A 20,493-nucleotide genomic window follows, 5' to 3' on the forward strand; every position below is an offset into this window, starting at 1 on the left:
AAGAAGTAGATATATACCAGTAAACCAGGCATTTTATAAATATATTATGGTGGATACAGAATCTGTTCTATAGAAACTTTTTAGGGCACTAATAACTCAAACATCTTGCAGTAAAAGCTTCAAACTTGCTTTTGCCTTTAATCCTCAGAGAGAACTAGTGTATAATGATATGTTTACCAGGTTGGAATTCAAGACTTTTTAGTTATTACTTTTGGTCTCCATATGTGTTTTAATTTTCATGAGAAAACTGGAGAATTTCACAAGCCCCACTTCATATAAGCAGGTGCTGTCTTTCTCATCTCATATTAAAAAAATGTCCAACCTTTTTCGTGTGAAAACTCAATCAATAGATTTGCAAGTTTCTCTTGGTAATTTTTCTTTTAAAAATAGATGGGTTCTTAATAGTGTTTTATGTAAGGTTCATGGTTAATAGATGGAAGGCAAGCAGAAATGTAGGATACAATTGGTATTGAAACTAGAATAGATCAGAAAAAAATTGTCCAAATTTGCAGCTTCATCAAAATTGAAACATTTTACAGAGTTGTGTCAATTTTGGTGAAATTAGGATGGAAACCAGGCAGGTCTCCAATGCAGCCCACCTGGTTTCCCACTTGCTTATCCATCTGCCTGATGGGATACAGAGAGCCCTGGATCTCAGGCTTTCGGGTCCTTGATAGCCTTGCTCCGAGGATCCACCAGCTCCATAGCAACCCACCAGACCAAGCGCACCAGTCTATTTCAATAGAATTTTAAAATGTTTAGATTTTGTTCCAAATTGGAACCAAATGAAATTTCAAAATGTCAAAATCCTCCACAAAATGGAATTGCTTTTCTCCTCCCCCTCAGTTATGAGGAAGCAACTGTTTCTTGTTATTTAGCAGGCTCTTGTTTGTGTAGCTCCTTTCTGAGTAAAGGGGTTCAGCTTGGGAAGTAGCTTTCAGAAGATATTAAAACAATTCTGAGTCTGTTTTTCATCATGTCTTCCATTACCATCACTTTTCTTTTCTTCCGTTTTCTAGCCCTATTCATCTCTTCTTTCATTTTCCTTCATCTTTTCATCTGTCACCTGAACATGCTCTCTTGTCCACCGTCCCCTTTTTCTCTCCATCATAAGTGAATAAATTATTAAATGATTTACATTTTAGTCTTTGTTGTATGAAATTTTTCCTAGTCTTCTTTCTCCTTACATTTTCTAATTTCATCTGAAACGGAAAGCATTTAATATATACTATAGGGTTATAACAAATATTTCCTATTCTAAGCATAGGGGAAAACTGTGGTAAATGTTCTCGAAAGCTCACTTTTTCAAGGCAACAAATTAATCATGTCTTTGCAGACTTAGACCTTTTTTCTAGTCTTATTCTGAAAGCCAATTTTTATGTGGTTTTGAATCACACTCTACAAATTTTTTCCTATATACTTAATATTTATATTATTTAGTTGCTAATATAAATAATTTATACTTGTTTGATTACTGTAAAGTGCTTGATTAATAGAACTATGTAAAACCAATAAATCAGTACTAATTGTAAATCCCCATAGCTGCTAGTCACTTGCTCTACAGAAACAGAATGAAAAAAAGAGCAAAATAGTTTTTCAAATGCATTTCATTATCAATTTTACAGAAAACAAAATTAAATGTAGTTAATAAACTACTGCTTCTATGCTTTGCATCCTTTCATCCAAGGATCACAAATGTGTTTTACTAAACTGAAAAGTATTATAATCCCCATATTACAGATAAAGGCTATGTCTACACTGCAGGCTTCTTGCACAAGAAGCTTTTTGTGGAAGAGATCTTCCGCAAAAACTTCTTGTGCAAAAGCACATCCACACTGCAATAGCGCATCGGAAAAGCGATCTGCTTTTGCACAAGAGAGCTTCCAGACTGCATAGATGCTCTCCCACAAGAAAGCTCTGATTGCCATTAACAGAATGGCCACCAGGGCACCTGTGCTTCTTTCAATAGGCTGGTTTTGCACAAAAAAATCCTGCTGCCCATGCACACACACCTTTTTGCACAAGAGCTCTTGCTCAAAAAGGAGTTATTTCTCATAGAAAGAGGAATACCTATACCACAAAAACCCCTCTATTCTGTTGATTCACTGTAAATTTTCTTGTGCAAAAACGCGCTTGAGATGTGGATGTGCCACGAGTTTTTGTGCAAAAACTCCGCAGTGTAGACGTAGCCAAAGAAAGGCACAGTCTAAATTACTCCAAAGTACTGTGATTCTCTAGCAGAGGAGGAAGTGGCACCTAGAGATTCCTACTTCCTTCCTTTTTCTAACCATGAGACTAAATTAGTTAGCACTCTCACTGGTAGTTAAAGCCTAGCTTTTAAAGCCTAGTTAAAGCCACGCACAGCTAGGCTTTAACTACCAGTGAGAGTGCTAACTAATTTATGAAAGAAAGAAAGAAAAAAGAGAGAGCTATATTTTGTACCTATTACAGACATCCTTTTCCTGATATTGTTAAAATCCAGAATTGCTAAGAGCTGGTATGTAACAAGTTTGCCCATTTCTTCCACAGTTATAGTATCTGGGGTCCGAGACTTAAAAATGAAGCCAAAGTTTCTGGCAGCAGTTACTAGAGCACCTTCATCTGGCGACTGCACTTGGTAAATCAATTCGCCTACAAGGGAAAAAACAAATATTGTAAGTAACAGAGTCCTGAGCCATGAATTAATAGCTTCACTTCTAGCACATTAAAGATTAGCAATATTGAACAGTATTTCATAGCTGATACCCTTTACTGAATGGGGAACTTTACTGTCTGATTGCACTGATCCTTAGACTGGGGGAGAAGGGAAAAAGGGTGGGCAAATTTTCTATCACAAAACTTTTTGTGAAAGTATTTTTTCTGGGAACAAATCATTACATCACAAAATGCATCGTGTGTGTTTGGGTATCTTTCATTCTCCATCAGTGCAACATAATGATGTGGTGTCAGCCATGAAAATAGTCTGTGGAGTTTAATATCAAAACTTAATTAAATGGCAAGCAAACCAAAATTTTGCCTCCTCTGTTGTCCAGGCCCTAGGTGCTACTGCCAGGAGGGCTCTGCTTTGGATGGCAAGCCTGCAAATCAAGTAAGACAACCGTGTGGGTTTTGGAAGAAACTTGTAGTGGATAAGTGGTCAATTTCTGAATGCTAGGGACAAAGATACATTCAGGGCAAGACTTTTCAGAGAAAGTCCATTCTATCCCTCAGCCTTGGGAGTGCTGTACAGTAATTACCATTAAGCATTTGATATTTCCATTAGCAGATAAAAATAACTTTACCACCAAACAAATTGAAAAGTCCCTTCTACTCAGGTAAAATGTTAAAGAATGTACTCAGCATATTTGAGCTTGATGCACTGCATGCATCAGTTGGCTTTATATACAGTAGAATCTTACAGGAATTTAGGTCTGGATAGAGTCCTAGATGTATAAACCTATAAGATATTGCACATGTAGATAAGGTCACTGGACCCATTTTTCAGATATAGTTACTTTAATATGTCGACATTTCTATATGTGGATACTCCACACTGAAGTTAAGGGGCAGTGTGTACTAAGATACACAGAAATGTATTGGAAGACCAGTTTTCACATTGTCATTCTGTAAATATGCACAAAAGATAGACCTTTTTTAACCATAAAAGGTCTTTCTGAAAAGGTCAAGAAATCTGTATGGTATCTAGCCAATAAACAGAAAGAAATGAGTAATTGCCTCGGAATCAAAGTTTAATCATCACTACAAAACCCATCTGAAGCCCTGCTACATGACAGACCCAGAAGCAGTCAGGTGGCACAAAAAATAGGAACTAAATTATTAACACTCAAGTGACCAAAATAGTCCCAAGAAGGAACTTTAAACTAGTGCAGATGTCTCCACTAAAAAAAACAAAACCAACCAAACAAAACTTTTTTTCATTCTGTGTCTCACTTCTGCAGTCCTGAGATTGCTATACAAAAGTAAAGAAAATTATAGTTAAAAGAAGAGTAAAACCAACTTTAATGAAATGGTACAAGTTGGAGAAATAAATTCCATGAAGTCAAGAAATTCAATACATTAATGAATCAAATTCTTCTCACTGCACTAGCAACAAAGTGTCCATGGACGTTGATGGAGATACAGCAGATTTACAGAGAGCAGAATTTGCCCCTTGTTTCTAAAAGTCTTAACTCAGTTTCAGTGCACATTCTATATATTTCATGCTGTACTGCAAATAAAACAAACAATATTAACTAATATTAAGATGTACATTTAAAGACTAACATCTGTAGGAAATATTTATTTGCATGCCTAATTTTTTAATGATGTACAACAAAAATTGCATCCAGTATGAAGTAGCTGAATGTATTGGGCTGAGACTAACAAATAAATCTTTGGACTGAGACAATGCAGTAATATACAGGCAGTCCCCGGGTTATGTACAAGATAGGGACTGTAGGTTTGTTCTTAAGTTGAATCTGTATGTAAGTCGGAACTGGCGTCCAGATTCAGCCGCTGCTGAAACTGACCAGCGGCTGATTCCAGGAAGCCCGGGGCAGAACAACTCTGCCTCGGGCTTCCTGTAGTCAGTGCTGGTCAGTTTCAGCAGCGGCTGACTTGGGGACGCCTGGGGCAGAGCAGCTGGGGTGCTGCTGGGTTGCTCCAGTAGCGCCGCTCCTCGGCGCTATTGGACCAACCCAGCAGCACCCCAGCTGCTCTGCCCCAGGCGTCCTGATTCAGCCGCTGCTGAAACTGACCAGCAGCGGCTGAATCAGGACGCCTGGGGCAGAGCAGCTGGGGTGCTGCCGGGTTGGTCCAGTAGTGCCCAGAGCGGCGCTGCGGGACTAACCGGCAGCGCCCCAGCTGCTCTACCACAGGCGTCCGGAGAAAAGCCTGGTCTGCGGGGGGGGGGGGCGTACTCGCTGCGCCCCGCCCCTCCCCAGCAGACCAGGGAGATGCGGGGGGCGAACCGAGACACACTGCGGTCCCGCCGCCCGGGTCCTCCGCGGCTTTGCTCCGCATCTCCCTGGTCTGCTGGAGACCAGCAGACCAGGGAGACGGGGAGCAAAGCCTCTGAGGACGCCGGCAGCAGGACAGCCGCAGCGCGTCTGGGCTGTCCGCTGCCCGCATGCTCCCCGGCTTTGTTCCCCGTCTCCCTGGTCTGCTGGTCTCCAGCAGACCAGGGAGACGCGGAGCAAACCCCGTTCGTAACTGCGGATCCGACATAAGTCGGATCCGCGTAACTCTGTGACTGCCTGTATTCATCCTTAACAGATTTTTTTTAGAACGTTCTGAACACATAAAAGAGGAGAAGGTGGTATAACTACAGCAAAAACTGAAGCTCAATCAGATTAGCTTCTCAAAAACAAAATATATAAAAGTACTGCTCTGAGCATTAATAATAACAATACTTAGCATTTCTGCTGTGCCTGAGTTACATCTTTAGAGAGAGTCTTACAAGCACTAATTATTCTTGCATAATCGAAAAACAAAGCATTAAAAAAGGAAATTGTGTAATTCTAGTAAAATTAAAAACTGTTCCATGGAAACTAGAACATATTGTACTTGCTCTCTTATTAATTAAAAAAATCCAATAGATATAAACATAAATACAGTCCACCTTTTGTCACCAATATAAAACTCTGCCACCTGCCAGGGAAATCTGAGATCACAGTGCACTTCAAACTGCTCCAGAATGAATAAAGGATGTGGAAATCACAAGCTGTTTTCTGTAGCTAAATTTGCTCAGTGCAGTGCCCCCCTCTTACACAAATGCTCAAAAGTGCAGTTCATATTCTGGGTATTAAAAATAAAAATATCTATGGAACTATCTTAGGAAAATAATCATTAACAACTTTGCTGAACAACAAATGAATTTCTTCCCATTTATATTCGGAGTTAGCTAGCAATGAAGCTTAACTATGTGGAAAGTGTGAATGTTGCCATGCCAGACATTTACAATTTTTATTAATGTTTACAAGTACAATAAACATATCAAAATATCAGATTCATCACAAGCCAGCCATTTGTTGGCAACATGGTTATGAAAAGGTCAGATGAAGAAGAAAAAATTCCTAAGGCTACGTCTACACTGCAGGCTTCTTGCGGAAGAACTGTTTTGCGCAAGAGTTCTTGTGCAAAAGGTCTTCTACAAGAGCATGTCCACACTGCCATGTGCTTTTGCACAAGAGATGTGCTTTTGTGCAAGTGCGTCCATGGCAGTGTGGATGCTCTCTTGCGCAAAAAAGCTCTGATTGCCATTTTAGCCATAGGGGTTTCTTGCACAAGAAAATCATGTTGCCTGTCTACATTGCCTTCTTGTGGAAGACCTCTTACGCAAGAAGGCTTATTCCTCGTGGGGAGAGGAACAACTCTTCCGGAAGAAGTCCTGTTTTCCAATGCTGTACTGTAAATTTACTTGCGCCAGAACGTGCGTGCAGTGTAGACACCCGGCAAGTTTTTGCGCAAGAACACATGTTCTTGCGTAAAAAGCCTGCAGTGGAGATGTAGCCTAGAGGTCTCATTTTTTTAATTAATTTTAATTCAGTTACAGATTTGGTAGAAAATCTGCAGAAATGAGAATTTTTACATACAGAATATATATTGTATATTTTGGGAAGATACATTGTATCTGTACAAAACACAGAGATTGAAAACTTAAGTGAAAAACTGAACCCAATAAAAATGATAGAAGAGAGAAGTTTTGGATGCCCCTTCTTTGCATTTATGAAATTCTCATGGAAATTATTCATTAATTTTTGGGGATTTAGCTATCATCTTTCTTATTAGAAAAAAAAATGAAAAAGGCTAAGTCAACAATCATATGAGCAGTGAAATAGACTGATTGATCCTACACTGAATGAAGGAGGAGGATTGAAAATTAAAATTGTCCACGTTTAAGGCACTGCTTGAATTCAACTTTAGACTGTAGTGACACAGTCATTAGCAATTGACACAGGTTTATGAGGGCTGTATGCAGCAAGCTGGTCTTTGTCTAGATCCTAAACATAAATGGTGTCTTGTTGGTAGTCTGAAAGAAGCCAAGAATAAAATAGGCATCAAGACTAAAATACCTGCTGAGTCCTAAGACTCTCCAGTTCAAGTCACATTGCCAGTGCAAACATTCCCACAATAATATACCATTCTCCCAACTGAACTTATGAATGGACAGAGATTATGAGTGAACAGAGGACTTCTTTAAAACAGAGACCTCCTGACCCTACTCTTTAACTTTAAAAAACTGTAAAGGCTGTTTACAGTGTCCAAATGAGTTAGTATTAACCGGATACTTACTTCCTAATGAACTGGAAGAGTTTAGAGTTACTCAGTATTTTCTAAAACAAAGTTCCTGATTTTTTGTATTCAAGAACTCCTATCAATTTCAATCAACTTCAAAATCAACATAAGGGGGTTTTAGTATGAATTAAAGATTTTTGTGCCGTTTGAAGTTGAAAAAACATGCATCAGAACAAAACACAGAAAGACAATTACAGGTTATGAGATCATGTCTCAAAACAGTTATGCATAAGCACTAGCCAAAATGTGTTGCATCTCAGTTAATCATTACGATATGGTCCATTTCCTTTTGAACACACCACAGCAGCAATATAAACCAACACAATTTGATGAGGTTAAAAAAAAAGAATTTCTCCTTTGCAAACCTACTCCTTGGGAGGCAGATAGGCTCATTGTCTCACAGATTAGATAAGATAGTTACTTGTTCCGTAATAAGTGATTTTTGAGATGTGTCCATTCCACATGCACTGGTGCCAAAAGTTTTTTCCCTCAGCAATATGCATAGAGGACTGGCTCTTGCACCCTTTGGAGTAGCGCCTGTATAGCACAGTAGAAGGGGCACCACCAGCTTCCACCATCCTCAGTTCCTTCTTACTGGAAAATCTGAAAGTGCGGAAGGAGATCAGTTTGTAGAATAGACATGAGCAACACATCTCAGGGTATGTCTACACTACAGAGTTTTGTCAGAAAAATGCCCGTTTTTCCAACAAAACTTGAGGAACGTCCACACTGCAGTTGTGTTCTTCCGCAAGAAAATCGAAAGAACAGAGGGTTTTTCCGACATTGGTAATCCTCATTCTATGAGGAAGAAGCCTTTTTGCGAAAAGATGTGTGTAGACGGGGAAGAGGGAGTTCTTTCGAAAGAAGAAGAAAGAAGAAAAAGCACAGGTACCCTGGTGGCCATTCTGTCCATGGCAATCACAAATGACATGTGAGAGAGCATCCATGCAGTCTGGACACTCTCTTTTGAAAAAGCAGATTGCTTTTTCAATGCACTTTTGCAGTGTGGACTCTCTCTTTCAGAAGAAGTTTTTTCGGAAGATATCTTTCGAAAAAAGCTTCTTCCAAAAGAAGCCTGTAGTCTACACGTAGCATCAAAAAATACTTGTTATGAAACAGATAACTGTCTTTTCTTCTCTGAGTGCTTACTCATATACATTCCACATTTGGTGACTCCAAGCAGTGCCTGTGGATGCAGGCAGGAGTTGGTGGCTGTGTACATTGTTGCACAGCTCTGCCAAACCAAGTATTGTCTCTGGTCTGCTGAATGATGGCATAATGAGACATGAATGTGTAGACAGAGGAGCATGTCATAGCTCTACAGATGTCCTTAATCAGGATGTGCACCAGGAGTTCTCTTGTGTTTGGGTAAAAATCAAGATCCGGTCTGATAAATTATTTTCTTTGAATGAGAACTAATGGGATCTTTTTGTTGCTGAGCAAGAGTCCCAGCATTACGATGGTAAAGTATTGTCTCTTTAGGTATTTTTTTAATTTATGTAGGTCCAAGATGGGCCTCCATCTTTCTGATATTTTGGAGTCAACAGGTATCAGGAATAAAAGCCCTTTCCCCTCTGTAGAGCTGGTGCTGGTTCTATTGCCCCCATTAGGAGAAACTTATCTAACTCCTCTAGGAGTAGAGTCTCATGAGAGGGGTCCCTGAAAAGAGACGGGGAAGGGAGTTGGGTTGGAGGGAAGGAGAAAAAGGGCTGGCATAACCTTTATTTCCAGAGCCCATCTGTCCGAGGTTATTTGGAATCAGGCGTGATAGAAAAGGTTCAGACTGTACCAATGATGTGTGGCAGTAGGAACTAACGTTGAACTCTTGACCAATTCCTCAAAATGCCTGTCTAGACCTTGCAAGCTGGGATGAGGCAGGTTGGTCCTGGGGCTGTCTCCTCTTTTTCTGTTTCTGGCAGCACTTTAGGTTGAAACCTCTCTGTGCAGTGTCCAACAACAATCTGGATTGAGGAGTGGAGAGGCAGTTCTGTTTCTTCTTAGGCTGGGGGACACAACATGCCTAAGGTCTTAGGAGTAGCCCTGGAATCTTTCACTGGGTGCAGAGATGCATCTGTGGTTGTAGAAAATAATTTTTGACCTTCAAAGAGAAGATCCTCAACTATATTTTGCACCTCCCTAGGAAATTCTGAGAGGTGCAGCCAGGATGCCTTGAGCATGACGACAGATGTCACCAGGGAGCGTAATACCTTGTTCACAGAATCCAGAGAGACCTGTAAAGAGACCTGTAAATCCTCCAGATAGGACTTGAGAGAGGCCTTGTATTCATCTGGAAGGTGTTCAATGAAAATTTTCATTTTGTCAAAGAGGCTATATGGGTACTTCGACAGTAGGGGCAAATAATTTCTACTGAATTGTAGGAATGTGCAGGAATATGCCTTGTGGCCCAAAATATCAAGCCTCTTCCAGTCCTTGGTGTATTGTATGGACTTGAAGTGGATCTGCTTGCCCCTGGTATAAGCTGCTTCAGCTACAAAAAAGTTGGGAGCCGGGTGTGTGAAGAGAAACTCAGCACCTTTGGCTGGCACATAGTATTTTCTGTTGGCTCTCTTAGATGTTGGCAGTATGGGGTCTGGAGTCTACCAAATGATTTTTGTGGGATTTAGGATAGGCTCGTTAATAGGGAGGGCTATTTTAGAAGAAGCAGGTGCCTGCAGAATATCAGTAAGTTTGTGCTGAATTTTGGGTACCTCAATGTCATGTGAATCTGCTACCCATTTTTACAAGTCCTAGAAGGACTTAAAGTCATCCCCAACTGTCAGTGGTGGGGGCATTATGGAGTCATCAGGTGAGGATGACGAGAGGTGCGAAGGAGGGAGAGTGTCCTCCTCTTGTGTCTCCTCCAGGTCCTCCACATCCTCCTGGATGGTGTTGGATCTTGTGGATACTGGAGGCTTCGGAGCCAATGCCTGTGGTTTGCTCTGTGGGGCAGCCTGAAATGCTGCCATTTGGGTTCCAAAAGGACCCTAAGGATCCCATCTTTGCCACGACTGAGGGAAAGGTATGAGTGGGAACCATGGCTGTCCAGTATATTATGTGCAGGAAGGCTTTGCCTTTCTAAACTGTCAAGCATAGCCTCGCCAACACTCCGCCCCCAGAACACCTGTTGTAGGTGTTCTGGGTGTAGAGCATTGCTGCCCCCAGCATTCACCCTACCGGTGCTCTGGGGCTGAGGAGGCTGGGGCCACACTGTGCACCCTCCGCCCTCCTCAAGGCTGGAGAGGCTGGACCATGCCGCCTGGTGCGGCACACCCTCCTCCATCCCACTGTGCTCTAGGGCTGGAGAGGTTGGGCCATGCCACATGGTGCACTTTCCTCCCTCCCCCAATGCTCCGGGACTGGAACGGTGAGGCTGGGCTGGATCAGGCCAGACCAGGCTATGCGGCATGCCCTCCTCTGGGGCTGGGAAGGCTGAGGTCATGCCATGCACCCTTTGCCCCCCCTCGAAGACTGGAGCGAGTGCACACCTGCCCGCTCCCCTCCCCATGGTTGGGAAAGGGGAATGCATGGGCAGTGCACTATCCAGCCTCTCCATGTGAGGCAGGGAATAGGTGGGGCCTCTGCATAAGGGGCAGAGCTGGAGGTTTGCCTCCCCAAGCCCTGCCTTCACCAACCACCCATGGTGGGAACCATGGAAAAAGCTGCCAATCTGGGCTTTGTCCTATTGCTGCTGCCACTGTAACTGCAAGGTGGGTTTGCGTGGAGAATGGTGAGGAGAGAAAGAGAATTCTTCATCATCTTCATCCTCGCTCAAAAACGGTAGAGCTGAACTTGAGGGTGTAGCAAGCCAGCCTGGTCCCTCTACAATAGGCATGGCCCAAAAAGTGGACTACTGACATAACTTTGAGCTCCTGATATGTGGTCAAAGAACATGGTGGAAGAAACACCAGTACCAACAGTGCAGTCACCTGTGTACACTGTGGTGCGGAGTTGTCATGGCAAGTCTTGGTTGCCATTGGTACTGAAGAGGTGTCGGTACACAGCCCCGGTACCGCCTTACACAGGGTCTGCGCCGATGGCTCTGAGTGGCCCTTATCTCCGAAGTGGTGCATCAGTTTCGGTGCCACTTGCCCTGGTACCAATGGTACCGGTGGTGCAGGTGAGATTCATCCACACACGTCTTTTTGCGCAAGAGCTCTTGCACAAAAAGGCTTATTTCTTGTAGAAACAGGAATAACTCTTGTGCAAAAAGCCCTGTCTTCTAACTATCTACTGTAATTTTTTTGTGCAAAAATGTGCTTGTAGTGTGGACGCTCCGTAAGTTTTTGCACAAAAATGGCCATTTTTGCACAAAAACTCTGCAGTGTAGATGTAGCCGGTATGATTGGTTCTAAAGAGTGCAATACCATAGGGGTATGTCTACACTGCATTCCTCTTTTGAGAGAGGAATGCAAATGCAGCCAAGTGAAATCGCAAATGAAGCGCAGATTTGAATTTCCCACGCTTCATTTGCATAATTGCATCTGGCTGCTATTTCGAAATAAAAAACGCTGTGTAGATGCTGTTATTTTGAAAGAAACCCCTTCTTTCGAAATAACCCTTAAACCTCATTTTTTTAGGAGTAAGGGTTATTTCGAATGAAGCCATCAGTATAGAATGAGCATGCAACAGGGCAATACAACATTATGAAGATAATTAATCTTTATCCTGAAAGGGGGACTGTGATGCAGCAGACCACCCAATATTCCCAATACAGGCAGTCCCCGAGTTACGCGGATCCGCAGACCAGGGAGAAGGTTAGGGTTAGGGTTAGGGTTAGGGTTAGGGTCTCCAGCAGACCAGGGAGAGGAAGCAAAGCGGCGGAACACGCGGGCAGCGGACAGGGCTGTCCGCTGCCCACGTGCTCCGCGGCTTGGCTCTGCTTTGCTCTGCTTTGCCCCCCCGCCCCCCTGGTCTGCAGACCAGGGGAACGGGGGGGCAAAGCAGAGCAAAGCAGAGCCAAGCCACGGAGCGCGTGGTCAGCTGACAGCCCAGACGCGCCTGGGCTGTCAGCTGTCCGCGTGCTCCGCGGCTTGGCTCTGCTTTGCCCCCCCAGGGGGCAGGGGGACGGGAGGACGGGGGGACCGGGGGGACTAGGGGGACGGGGGGCAAAGCAGAGCCAAGCCGCGGAGCACGCGGACAGCGGACAGCCCATACGCGTCTGGGCTGTCCGCTGCCCGCGTGTTCCGCCACTTTGCTCCCCGTCCCCCTGGTCTGCAGACCAGGGGGACGGGGAGCAAAGCAGAGCAAAGCCACGGAGCCCGAGTGCAGCAGGACAGCCATTGCGCGTCCGGGCTGTCCCGCTGCCCCCGTGCTCCGCGGCTTTGCTCCTGACAGCTGTGGTACAGCAGCTGGGGCGCTGCCAGTTGGTCCCGTAGCGCCGCTCTAGGCGCTACTGGACCAACCGGGCAGCACCCCAGCTGCTCTGCCCCAGGCGTCCGGATTCAGCCACTGCTGGTCAGTTTCAGCAGCGGCTGAATCAGGACACCTGGGGCAGAGCAGCTTGGGTGCTGCTGGGTTGGTCCAGTAGCGCCGAGGAGCGGCGGCGCTACTGGACCAACCCAGCAGCACCCCAGCTGCTCTGCCCCAGGCGTCCCCAAGTCAGCCGCTGCTGAAACTGACCAGTGGCTGACTACAGGAAGCCCCTGCCCCGGGCTTCCTGGAATCAGCCGCTGATCAGTTTCAGCAGCAGCTGACTTGGGGATGCCTGGGGTTCTTAAGTTGAATCTGTATGTAAGTCAGAACTGGCGTCCAGATTCAGCCGCTGTTGAAACTAATCAGTTTCAGCAGCGGCTGAATCTGGACGCCAGTTCCGACTTACATACAGATTCAACTTAAGAACAAACCTACAGTCCCTATCTTGTACGTAACCCGGGGACTGCCTGTACTGGTATCGTGATGGGGATTTTTTACAAAAATGAGGAATTATAGTAAGACTAGCATCTCTTCATGAACAACACATGGCACGAGTCAACCACATTCAGAGGCTTCCTAATTTTCCATTTCAGAGTTGTATCACTTTGCAGTTGAAGATATTGTGAACAGTACCAGGCCAAGTATTATACACAATTTGTTCTCAAACACATGAGCTAATTGGCACATCCAAGATATGTACCATATATTCCACTTGTAAAAATATCCAAATCAGTACTAACAGGCTCAACAAAAATAAATCTATGCAATACTCCAAAGAGAGGGAATAATTATTCTTTCTTCTCCTTTGTGGGAAGACTTTTAATAAAGATCCGCCTGAGTTCTAATTTTGCACATGAATTTATGTGCAATAGTACCTACCCATGTTTAAACGCTTGAACTAAATTATGGACTGGTATAATAAGAAAGACAATACAAACAGTATATTCATATGTGGAAACCAGACAATTTCAATCATGAAAAAGTATTTGAATGTGTCAAAGAACATAAAAATCAATTATTTGTTCGTTCAGCTAATATTTGAATGTACCGTCACTTAATTTGAGCTCAGAAACATCCAACATTGTGCCCAAATACAGAGTTTTAAGGATGTAAAATCTGCACCTAATGGCTCACTTCTCTCTTTAAAACTTTGGCCTTAACCTATACATTCTTAAGTTAGAAAAGTTGTATACGAACCAAATACAGTGAAAGCTTTGTTATCCAGCACTCTGTTAACCAGAAAACTTTGTTAACCAGCATTGCCCCCAGCCACAATACTGTCGCATCTTCAGGTGCACAGGCCTGTCTTGGTTTACCATTATTGGTTTAACAATTTTTTATTTAAGATGTACTAATCATCTTTAACTCAAAATAGAAATGTGAGACCTCACGCTACAAAACTACCAATATTAAAAACTCGAGTTTTACTATTATTGTCCATTGGTTTTTCCTAGGTTGATGGGACCCTCAGATAACCAGAATTTTTAGATAACTGGAATGCTCTAATCCCCGAGCGTGCTGGATAACACAGGTTTTACTGTAGTTAGAATAGCTTTTTTATAACTAAGTTTTTCAATAGTTTACCTGATTTTTTTTCTTCAGGCATGACTGTATGGCAGAGGGAAAGCAATCTAAAGAATTCATATACCATTGGGTCTTCTAATTTAATGGATTCAAGCAGGCTGTGATCATAAAACTGGAATTTTTTATCTGCTAGAGGGTTAAATGAAAAATCCACTGGCACTGTTTTCTGCAAGAGAAAAAAAAATTTTTTTAAAGAGTAAAGATTTTAAATAGTTGAGGTCCTTTCATTTTGCTGTTTTGGTATTAAGAGACAATATTAGAAACCCACACAAAGTGAAATGGCATAATTTAATTTAATGGTATTACATATCTGGATTTTGCATTTGTAATGAACTTTTTGTTCTCACAGACAATGGTCCATTACTGTAGGCCTTCTTCTCTGGAGTACCTGGAATGAACATCTGCTATACACTTAAATAATGAGTTGCAACATGTGGCCTACCGCCCATCATCTTCTGCATGAACAGGGCACACCCAAACTTGCTATGAGGAAGGTGGAAAAAAACCCAACTGCACCTGAGCTAATATGGTGGAAAGGAAAAAATTCCTTCCCAGCCCCCTTCGAAAGGGAGGCTAGGGAAATGCCCATAGCAGATCTGACCAACAACCTGGTATAATTACCACCAGAATAAGGAGAGAGGGTGAGTGCTACTAATCCTGCTCTGTGAATAAGAGGGGAGGGTCCCAGGATGATCTTTTAAAATCCTTCATTCCTGGGTGATGAGGCAGCCACCATGCTGGCCTTGTTTCAGGTAGTTTTACATCTCTCACCTCTCCCCACAAGCCATCAAGTATCACTCTCTTCTTTCAGCCAGCCCAACAAACAACTCCTCAACTTAAGATAAAGAATGGTGATTGTTACATAAAAACATTAAGTGCTTTAAATTACCTTAAACAGTACTTCTTAAAGAGTCCTAAAGGAAGATGTAAGCAACTGGGCCCCTTGCCAGGCCCCTGAACAAGGCAGGGGGAACTCTGCTCCACGAACCTGGAAGGGGTGGGGCCTTGGGTGGAAGTGGTAGGGCTAAGGCCAGGCAGCTCTCAGAGCCATGCCTCCCCCAGGCAGCCCTTAGTGCTGTGCGACTATCTGGCAGCAATTTAAAGGGTGCAGGACTCCGGCTGGTGCTGCAGTAGCAGCAGTGGTGGCCAGGGGATCTGGGACTTTTTGTATTGCTGGGCCCTAGGGGCAGTTGTCTCCTTTGCTCATTCCTGTCTGTGAGTCTGCATGTAAGGATATGTCTACACTTCGAAGTTCACCAAAATAGCTATTGGAAAATAAGAGTGTGCATACAGATTCTCACATGGCATAATTATTCCAGAATAGCTATTCTGATAAATTTTTAAATGTAAACAAACTCTTTGGTCATGTCTACACTACAGATAAGATCGAAGCAGCCACAGTCGATCTTCTGAGGATCCAATTAGCGGATTTAGTGAAGACACGCTAATTTGAACTGAGAGCGGCACTCCCATCGATGCCAGTAGTCCAGCTTCTATGAGGAGTAAGAGAAGGCAAAGGGAGAGTTTGTTCCCTTCGACTTCCCGCAGCGTGGACAGCACCAAAATTTGAGTTTAGATCTTTGACTTAAGCTACACAATTAATGTAACTGAAGTTGAGTATCTTAATTTGACCTTATTCTGTAGTGTAAACCAGGCCTTAGAGGGAAAAGAAAATTCAGTTTTTCATCTTGCCTATGACTTACTATATGTTATTCTATAGGATGTTTCAAGTTCAGGAGAAATTAGTGATTTATTGAAAATTAATGATCTATTGAAAATATTTTAATGATGAAATAAGCCATATTATAAATATTAAATATTTAGTAACGTGGTCATATCTATACCTCATTAACTTCTGTTTTCCTGCCCAACTCATCATATACATCACCTACAAAATACAAAGTTAATTAACGCACAAAAAGACATTTAATTCCAGTTTTAGCATTTTATGAAGTAACTTTTTAATTTTTTTTAGACTATTAAGGTAAATGGCAAAGACAAAAGCATTCAAAAATATATAATATTGCAATGGATTATGATACAGCCAATATTATAATAAAGTAAATGTTTCCATTCTATTGTTCATGGTATTTTTTTTCTCCGGCTATTGTACTTATTTTGATTGTGTAGGGCCTGATTCTGCAATCATTTATGCATAAGAATCTACTTAGTTCACATGAGTAACCCCATACTAGTCTATGGAACTATTCTAAAGTAAAGATATTTGTTGCATATTTGCTGGATCAGGCCCTGAAGTTTTATACAGCATTTATTAAGTAATTGAGACATAAAAATATTCACTTGCTGCAAAAATAACCATATTTGCAGTATTACCTAAACTTCTCTATATTTGCTATAGAGATTACCTAGAATACTAGTACATATTAATGTAGTTATATTAGTAGTCTAACATTCTCTAAGACAGTTGGCAGGCTTTTAAAGAATGATCACTTTACACTATATGATTTTAATACCATGTTTTTTATATTATACCTGTATTTACTAGTGTAAAAGTCAAGTAATACATATCAGCCTTTCACCTTAAATTATTCAGTGTCTTTTAATCTGAAAGTTAAGTATTGGAGTAGCTTTTTCACCTCTGAAGATGTGAAATCTTGACTTAAATTACAACTGAAAAGGAGTTCACTGGTCTCAAGCTATTCCCTAGGGAACAGGTGTTAAGGTTACACAAATGTTGTAAAATAGACACTTGAAATACTAGGTATTAAGCCTGTGGCAGGGCATGATTTCATTCTATTTGTAGAGATGTGGGATAATTTGCCCAGTAACTGCTAGGTGCTAGGCAATCAATCATTTTCTAACACTGGACATTATTACAAAATAATTATATTATAAAGAAGATTTCTCAGACTTTACAAGTAGTATCATGAATATGCATTTTTTAAAATATTACTCAGTTTTAGGAAGATTTCAATAAATCACTGAAGGTTACAATGTGCCCTGAAAGTTCATGAAAAAGCCCCCTACATTTAATTTATATATACAGTGTAATGACTATTTGTGTTATCTCCATTCTTTAATCCTGCATTAAATCCTCGACTATCAGAAGATGGACATGGTACCTCTAAACCCATACTTACATATTTAAGCAACCACAACAACATCAAAACCTGTTTCTCTTATATAGAACCTGATCCCAAACGTACTGAAGTTGTTCAGAGTTTCTACATGGACTACAAGAGAAGTTGGATAAGTCTCATAAGGAACAAATGTACTTAATAATCAGGAAATGAGCTAAACTCAACATCAAAATTAGAAGTAAACTTTACTGGCAAAATATTAATAAGAACTGACATACCATATGTTTTTCCGTTAATGGAGCATTTGTTAAAAGTCATTATGTTCTGAGTGATTGTTCCAGTTTTGTCTGAGAAAATATATTCAATTTGTCCTAACTCTTCATTGAGTGTGGTAGTCCGAACTTCAGCAGGTGTGTCTTTTTTGGGATAATACATTTTAAGATCACAATTTATGAAGTGGCTGTGTCCAAGTCGAATCACTTCCACACTTAAAAAAAAAAAGACACAAAAACACTTTTCAGAATCATAAAATCTTTTGAATGAAAATATATCAAATGTAGGCCTTCAATCAAACTAGTCTTTACAATTCAGAGCAAAAGAGCTATACAAAGTGAACATTACACTACTCTATACAATAATATCTCAAACTTTAATTCCTCTGTGAAGTTTCATACGTGGTAAGAATGATGCCATTAAAAACATTATGCAAAGTTTATAGTTTATAAGCTTCAGGGGGTAGGCGAGTTACATACAGGATAAACTTAAAAGAACAACAAATGGTCTGGTAGCACTTTATAGACTAACAAAACATGTAGATGGTATCATGAGCTTTCATGAGCATAGCCCACTTCTTCAGATGAATTCAAAACACTGGTCATCTGAAGAAGTGGGCTGTGGCCATGAAAGTTCATGATACCATCTACATGTTTTGTTAGTCTATAAAGTGCTACCAGACCATTTGTTGTTTTTTAAGTTTATAGTTTATGTAAAACTATGTTAAAAAACTTGATATGACATTACCAAGAGAGAATAAAATACGGACTGTCTAAATTAACATATACTAAGTCTTTTCAGGTTAATACTCCACGAATGAGTGAAGTTATGTTTTCCCTTATTGGGCGGAGGCCTGCATTTTTAGAGATAAAGATCATGGGGTCTACAAAACTATCTTCATGAGGTCAGCTGACAACTGGGATGTCTGTTAATGTATACAGTTACAGATTGTTGCAGATATAAAACTGATCTACAATGTTCTATTTTCCCCCTGATCTTGTCAAGAGTTGGGGGGCAAACTGGAATTCATTGCACATTAGGCTGTTCTATGGATTCCACTGCCTTTTATTGGTGCTATTACAAGATGAAGATAGCCATAGCACAGTGTACTACAGCCCTGTCTCCAGCCTCCAAAATATCAAGACTTCATGTACTACTTTGCAGATAGGTATACAAAAAGCCAAACTCTTTAGTAATCTATATAAATGAGTGAGTAGTCTCAAGTGAGTTCCTAAGGGCCATTGCAAGTATCACCATCAGTGGCAGTAATAGTCACTTTTTAATGGGAGTGCCAGCAGAGAAGGGAAGGAGTGAAAGACTCTGGACTGCCCTAGTCGTGGGAGGAGGCATAGGTGCAAGGTGATATAAGATAAGATGGAAGTGCTGGTCTGGATAAATGGAACATTTTGAATCTCTAAGGGTGTGCAATGTAATCTCTTTTCCACAGATTACAGTAAATTAAATATATTTTAAATTTTATATTAAATGCTTGCATACAAATAAATCATTTTTAGCCTCTTACAAGGGTTTTTAAGCATTATAATCTTTTTCAATAAGACAGTTGTCGGTGCTGATGTATTTGCATATAGCATGTACATGTTTAAGGGCACAGCACACACACTTAGGCTGTGTCTAGACTACATGCCTCTGTCGTCAGAAGCATGTAGATTAGACACATAGGCAAAGGCAAATTAAGCCGCGATTTAAATGATCGCGGCTTCATTTACATTTACATGGCTGCCGCGCTGAGCCGACAAACAGCTGATCAGCTGTTTGTCCGCTCAGCGCGCTAGTCTGGACGCTCCCCTGCCGACATCAAAGCCCTTTGTCGGCAGCCCCGTTATTCCTCGTGGGACGAGGTTTACCGGGGCTGCCGACAAAGGGCTTTGATGTCGGCAGGGGAGCGTCCAGACTAGCGTGCTGAGTGGACAAACAGCTGATCAGCTGTTTGTCGGCTCAGCGTGGCAGCCATGTAAATGTAAATGAAGCCGCGATCATTTAAATCGCGGCTTCATTTGCCTTTGCCAAAACAACAAATCTACATGGCTCCATCGATGGAGCCATGTAGTTTAGACATACCCTTACTGTCTATGTAAAGCCATGAAAACTTATTTATTGATATTCTAAGTTAGGAACTGGTTGTGCTTCAGACTTCATAATTCGATAAAAAAAATCTTAAAACTCTAAATTGAGTCAGTAGGAAATACCTTGCAAATAGCTTGTTCTTACCACTGGTCCAAAGTACCATAAGCAATTTGTGGTGAGATCTACTACAGCCAGATCACAGAATCATAGAGCTGGAAGAGACCTCAGGAGGTTATCAGGTCCAGCCCCCTGCCCAATGCAGGACCAATCCGAACTAAATCAACCCAGCCAAGGTTTTGTCAAGCCGAGACTTAAAAACCTCTAGAGATAGAGATTCCATCACCTCCCTAGGTAACCCATTTCAGTGCTTCACCACTATCCTAGTGAAATAGTTTTTCCTAATATCCAGCCTAGACCTCTCCCACTGTAACTTGAGACCACTGCTCCTTGTTCTGCCATCTGTCACTACTGAGAACAGCCTCTCTCCATCTTCTTTGGAATCTTTCTTCAGGAAGTCGAAGGGCTGCTATCCAATCCCCCCTCACTCTTCTCTTCTGCAGACTAAACAAACCCAAATCCTTCAGTCTCTCCTCATAGGTCATGCGCTCCAGCCCCATAATCATTTTGGTCACCTTCCACTGGACCCTCTCTAATGCGTCCACATCCTTTCTATAGTGCGGGGCCCAGAACTGGACACAATATTCTAGATGTAGCCTCACCAAAGCCAAATAAAGGGGAATAATCACTTCTCTGGATCTGCTGGCAATGCTTCTCCTAATGCAACCTAATATGCCATTAGCCTTCTTGGCTACAAGGGCACACT

At 41.8% G+C, this 20,493-nt stretch overlaps 1 protein-coding gene across 1 annotated transcript in view; it reads right to left on the reverse strand.

Annotated features, from left to right (window-relative positions):
• Positions 1 to 20,493, reverse strand: part of ATP8B4 (ATPase phospholipid transporting 8B4 (putative)) — a 177,144-nt gene that overhangs the window by 51,589 nt on the left and 105,062 nt on the right. The window contains exons 12-15 of the mRNA XM_014579493.4: positions 17,591 to 17,799; positions 16,116 to 16,159; positions 14,272 to 14,437; positions 2,443 to 2,631 (exon numbers count right to left, since the gene is read on the reverse strand). Of these exons, the coding sequence (XP_014434979.4) occupies positions 2,443 to 2,631; positions 14,272 to 14,437; positions 16,116 to 16,159; positions 17,591 to 17,799 (608 nt within the window). The remainder of the gene's footprint in view (positions 1 to 2,442; positions 2,632 to 14,271; positions 14,438 to 16,115; positions 16,160 to 17,590; positions 17,800 to 20,493) is intronic.

Source organism: Pelodiscus sinensis, chromosome 14 (genome assembly GCF_052426305.1).
Source record: "Pelodiscus sinensis isolate ZL-2025 chromosome 14, ASM5242630v1, whole genome shotgun sequence".
Lineage (NCBI taxonomy): Eukaryota > Metazoa > Chordata > Testudines > Trionychidae > Pelodiscus > Pelodiscus sinensis.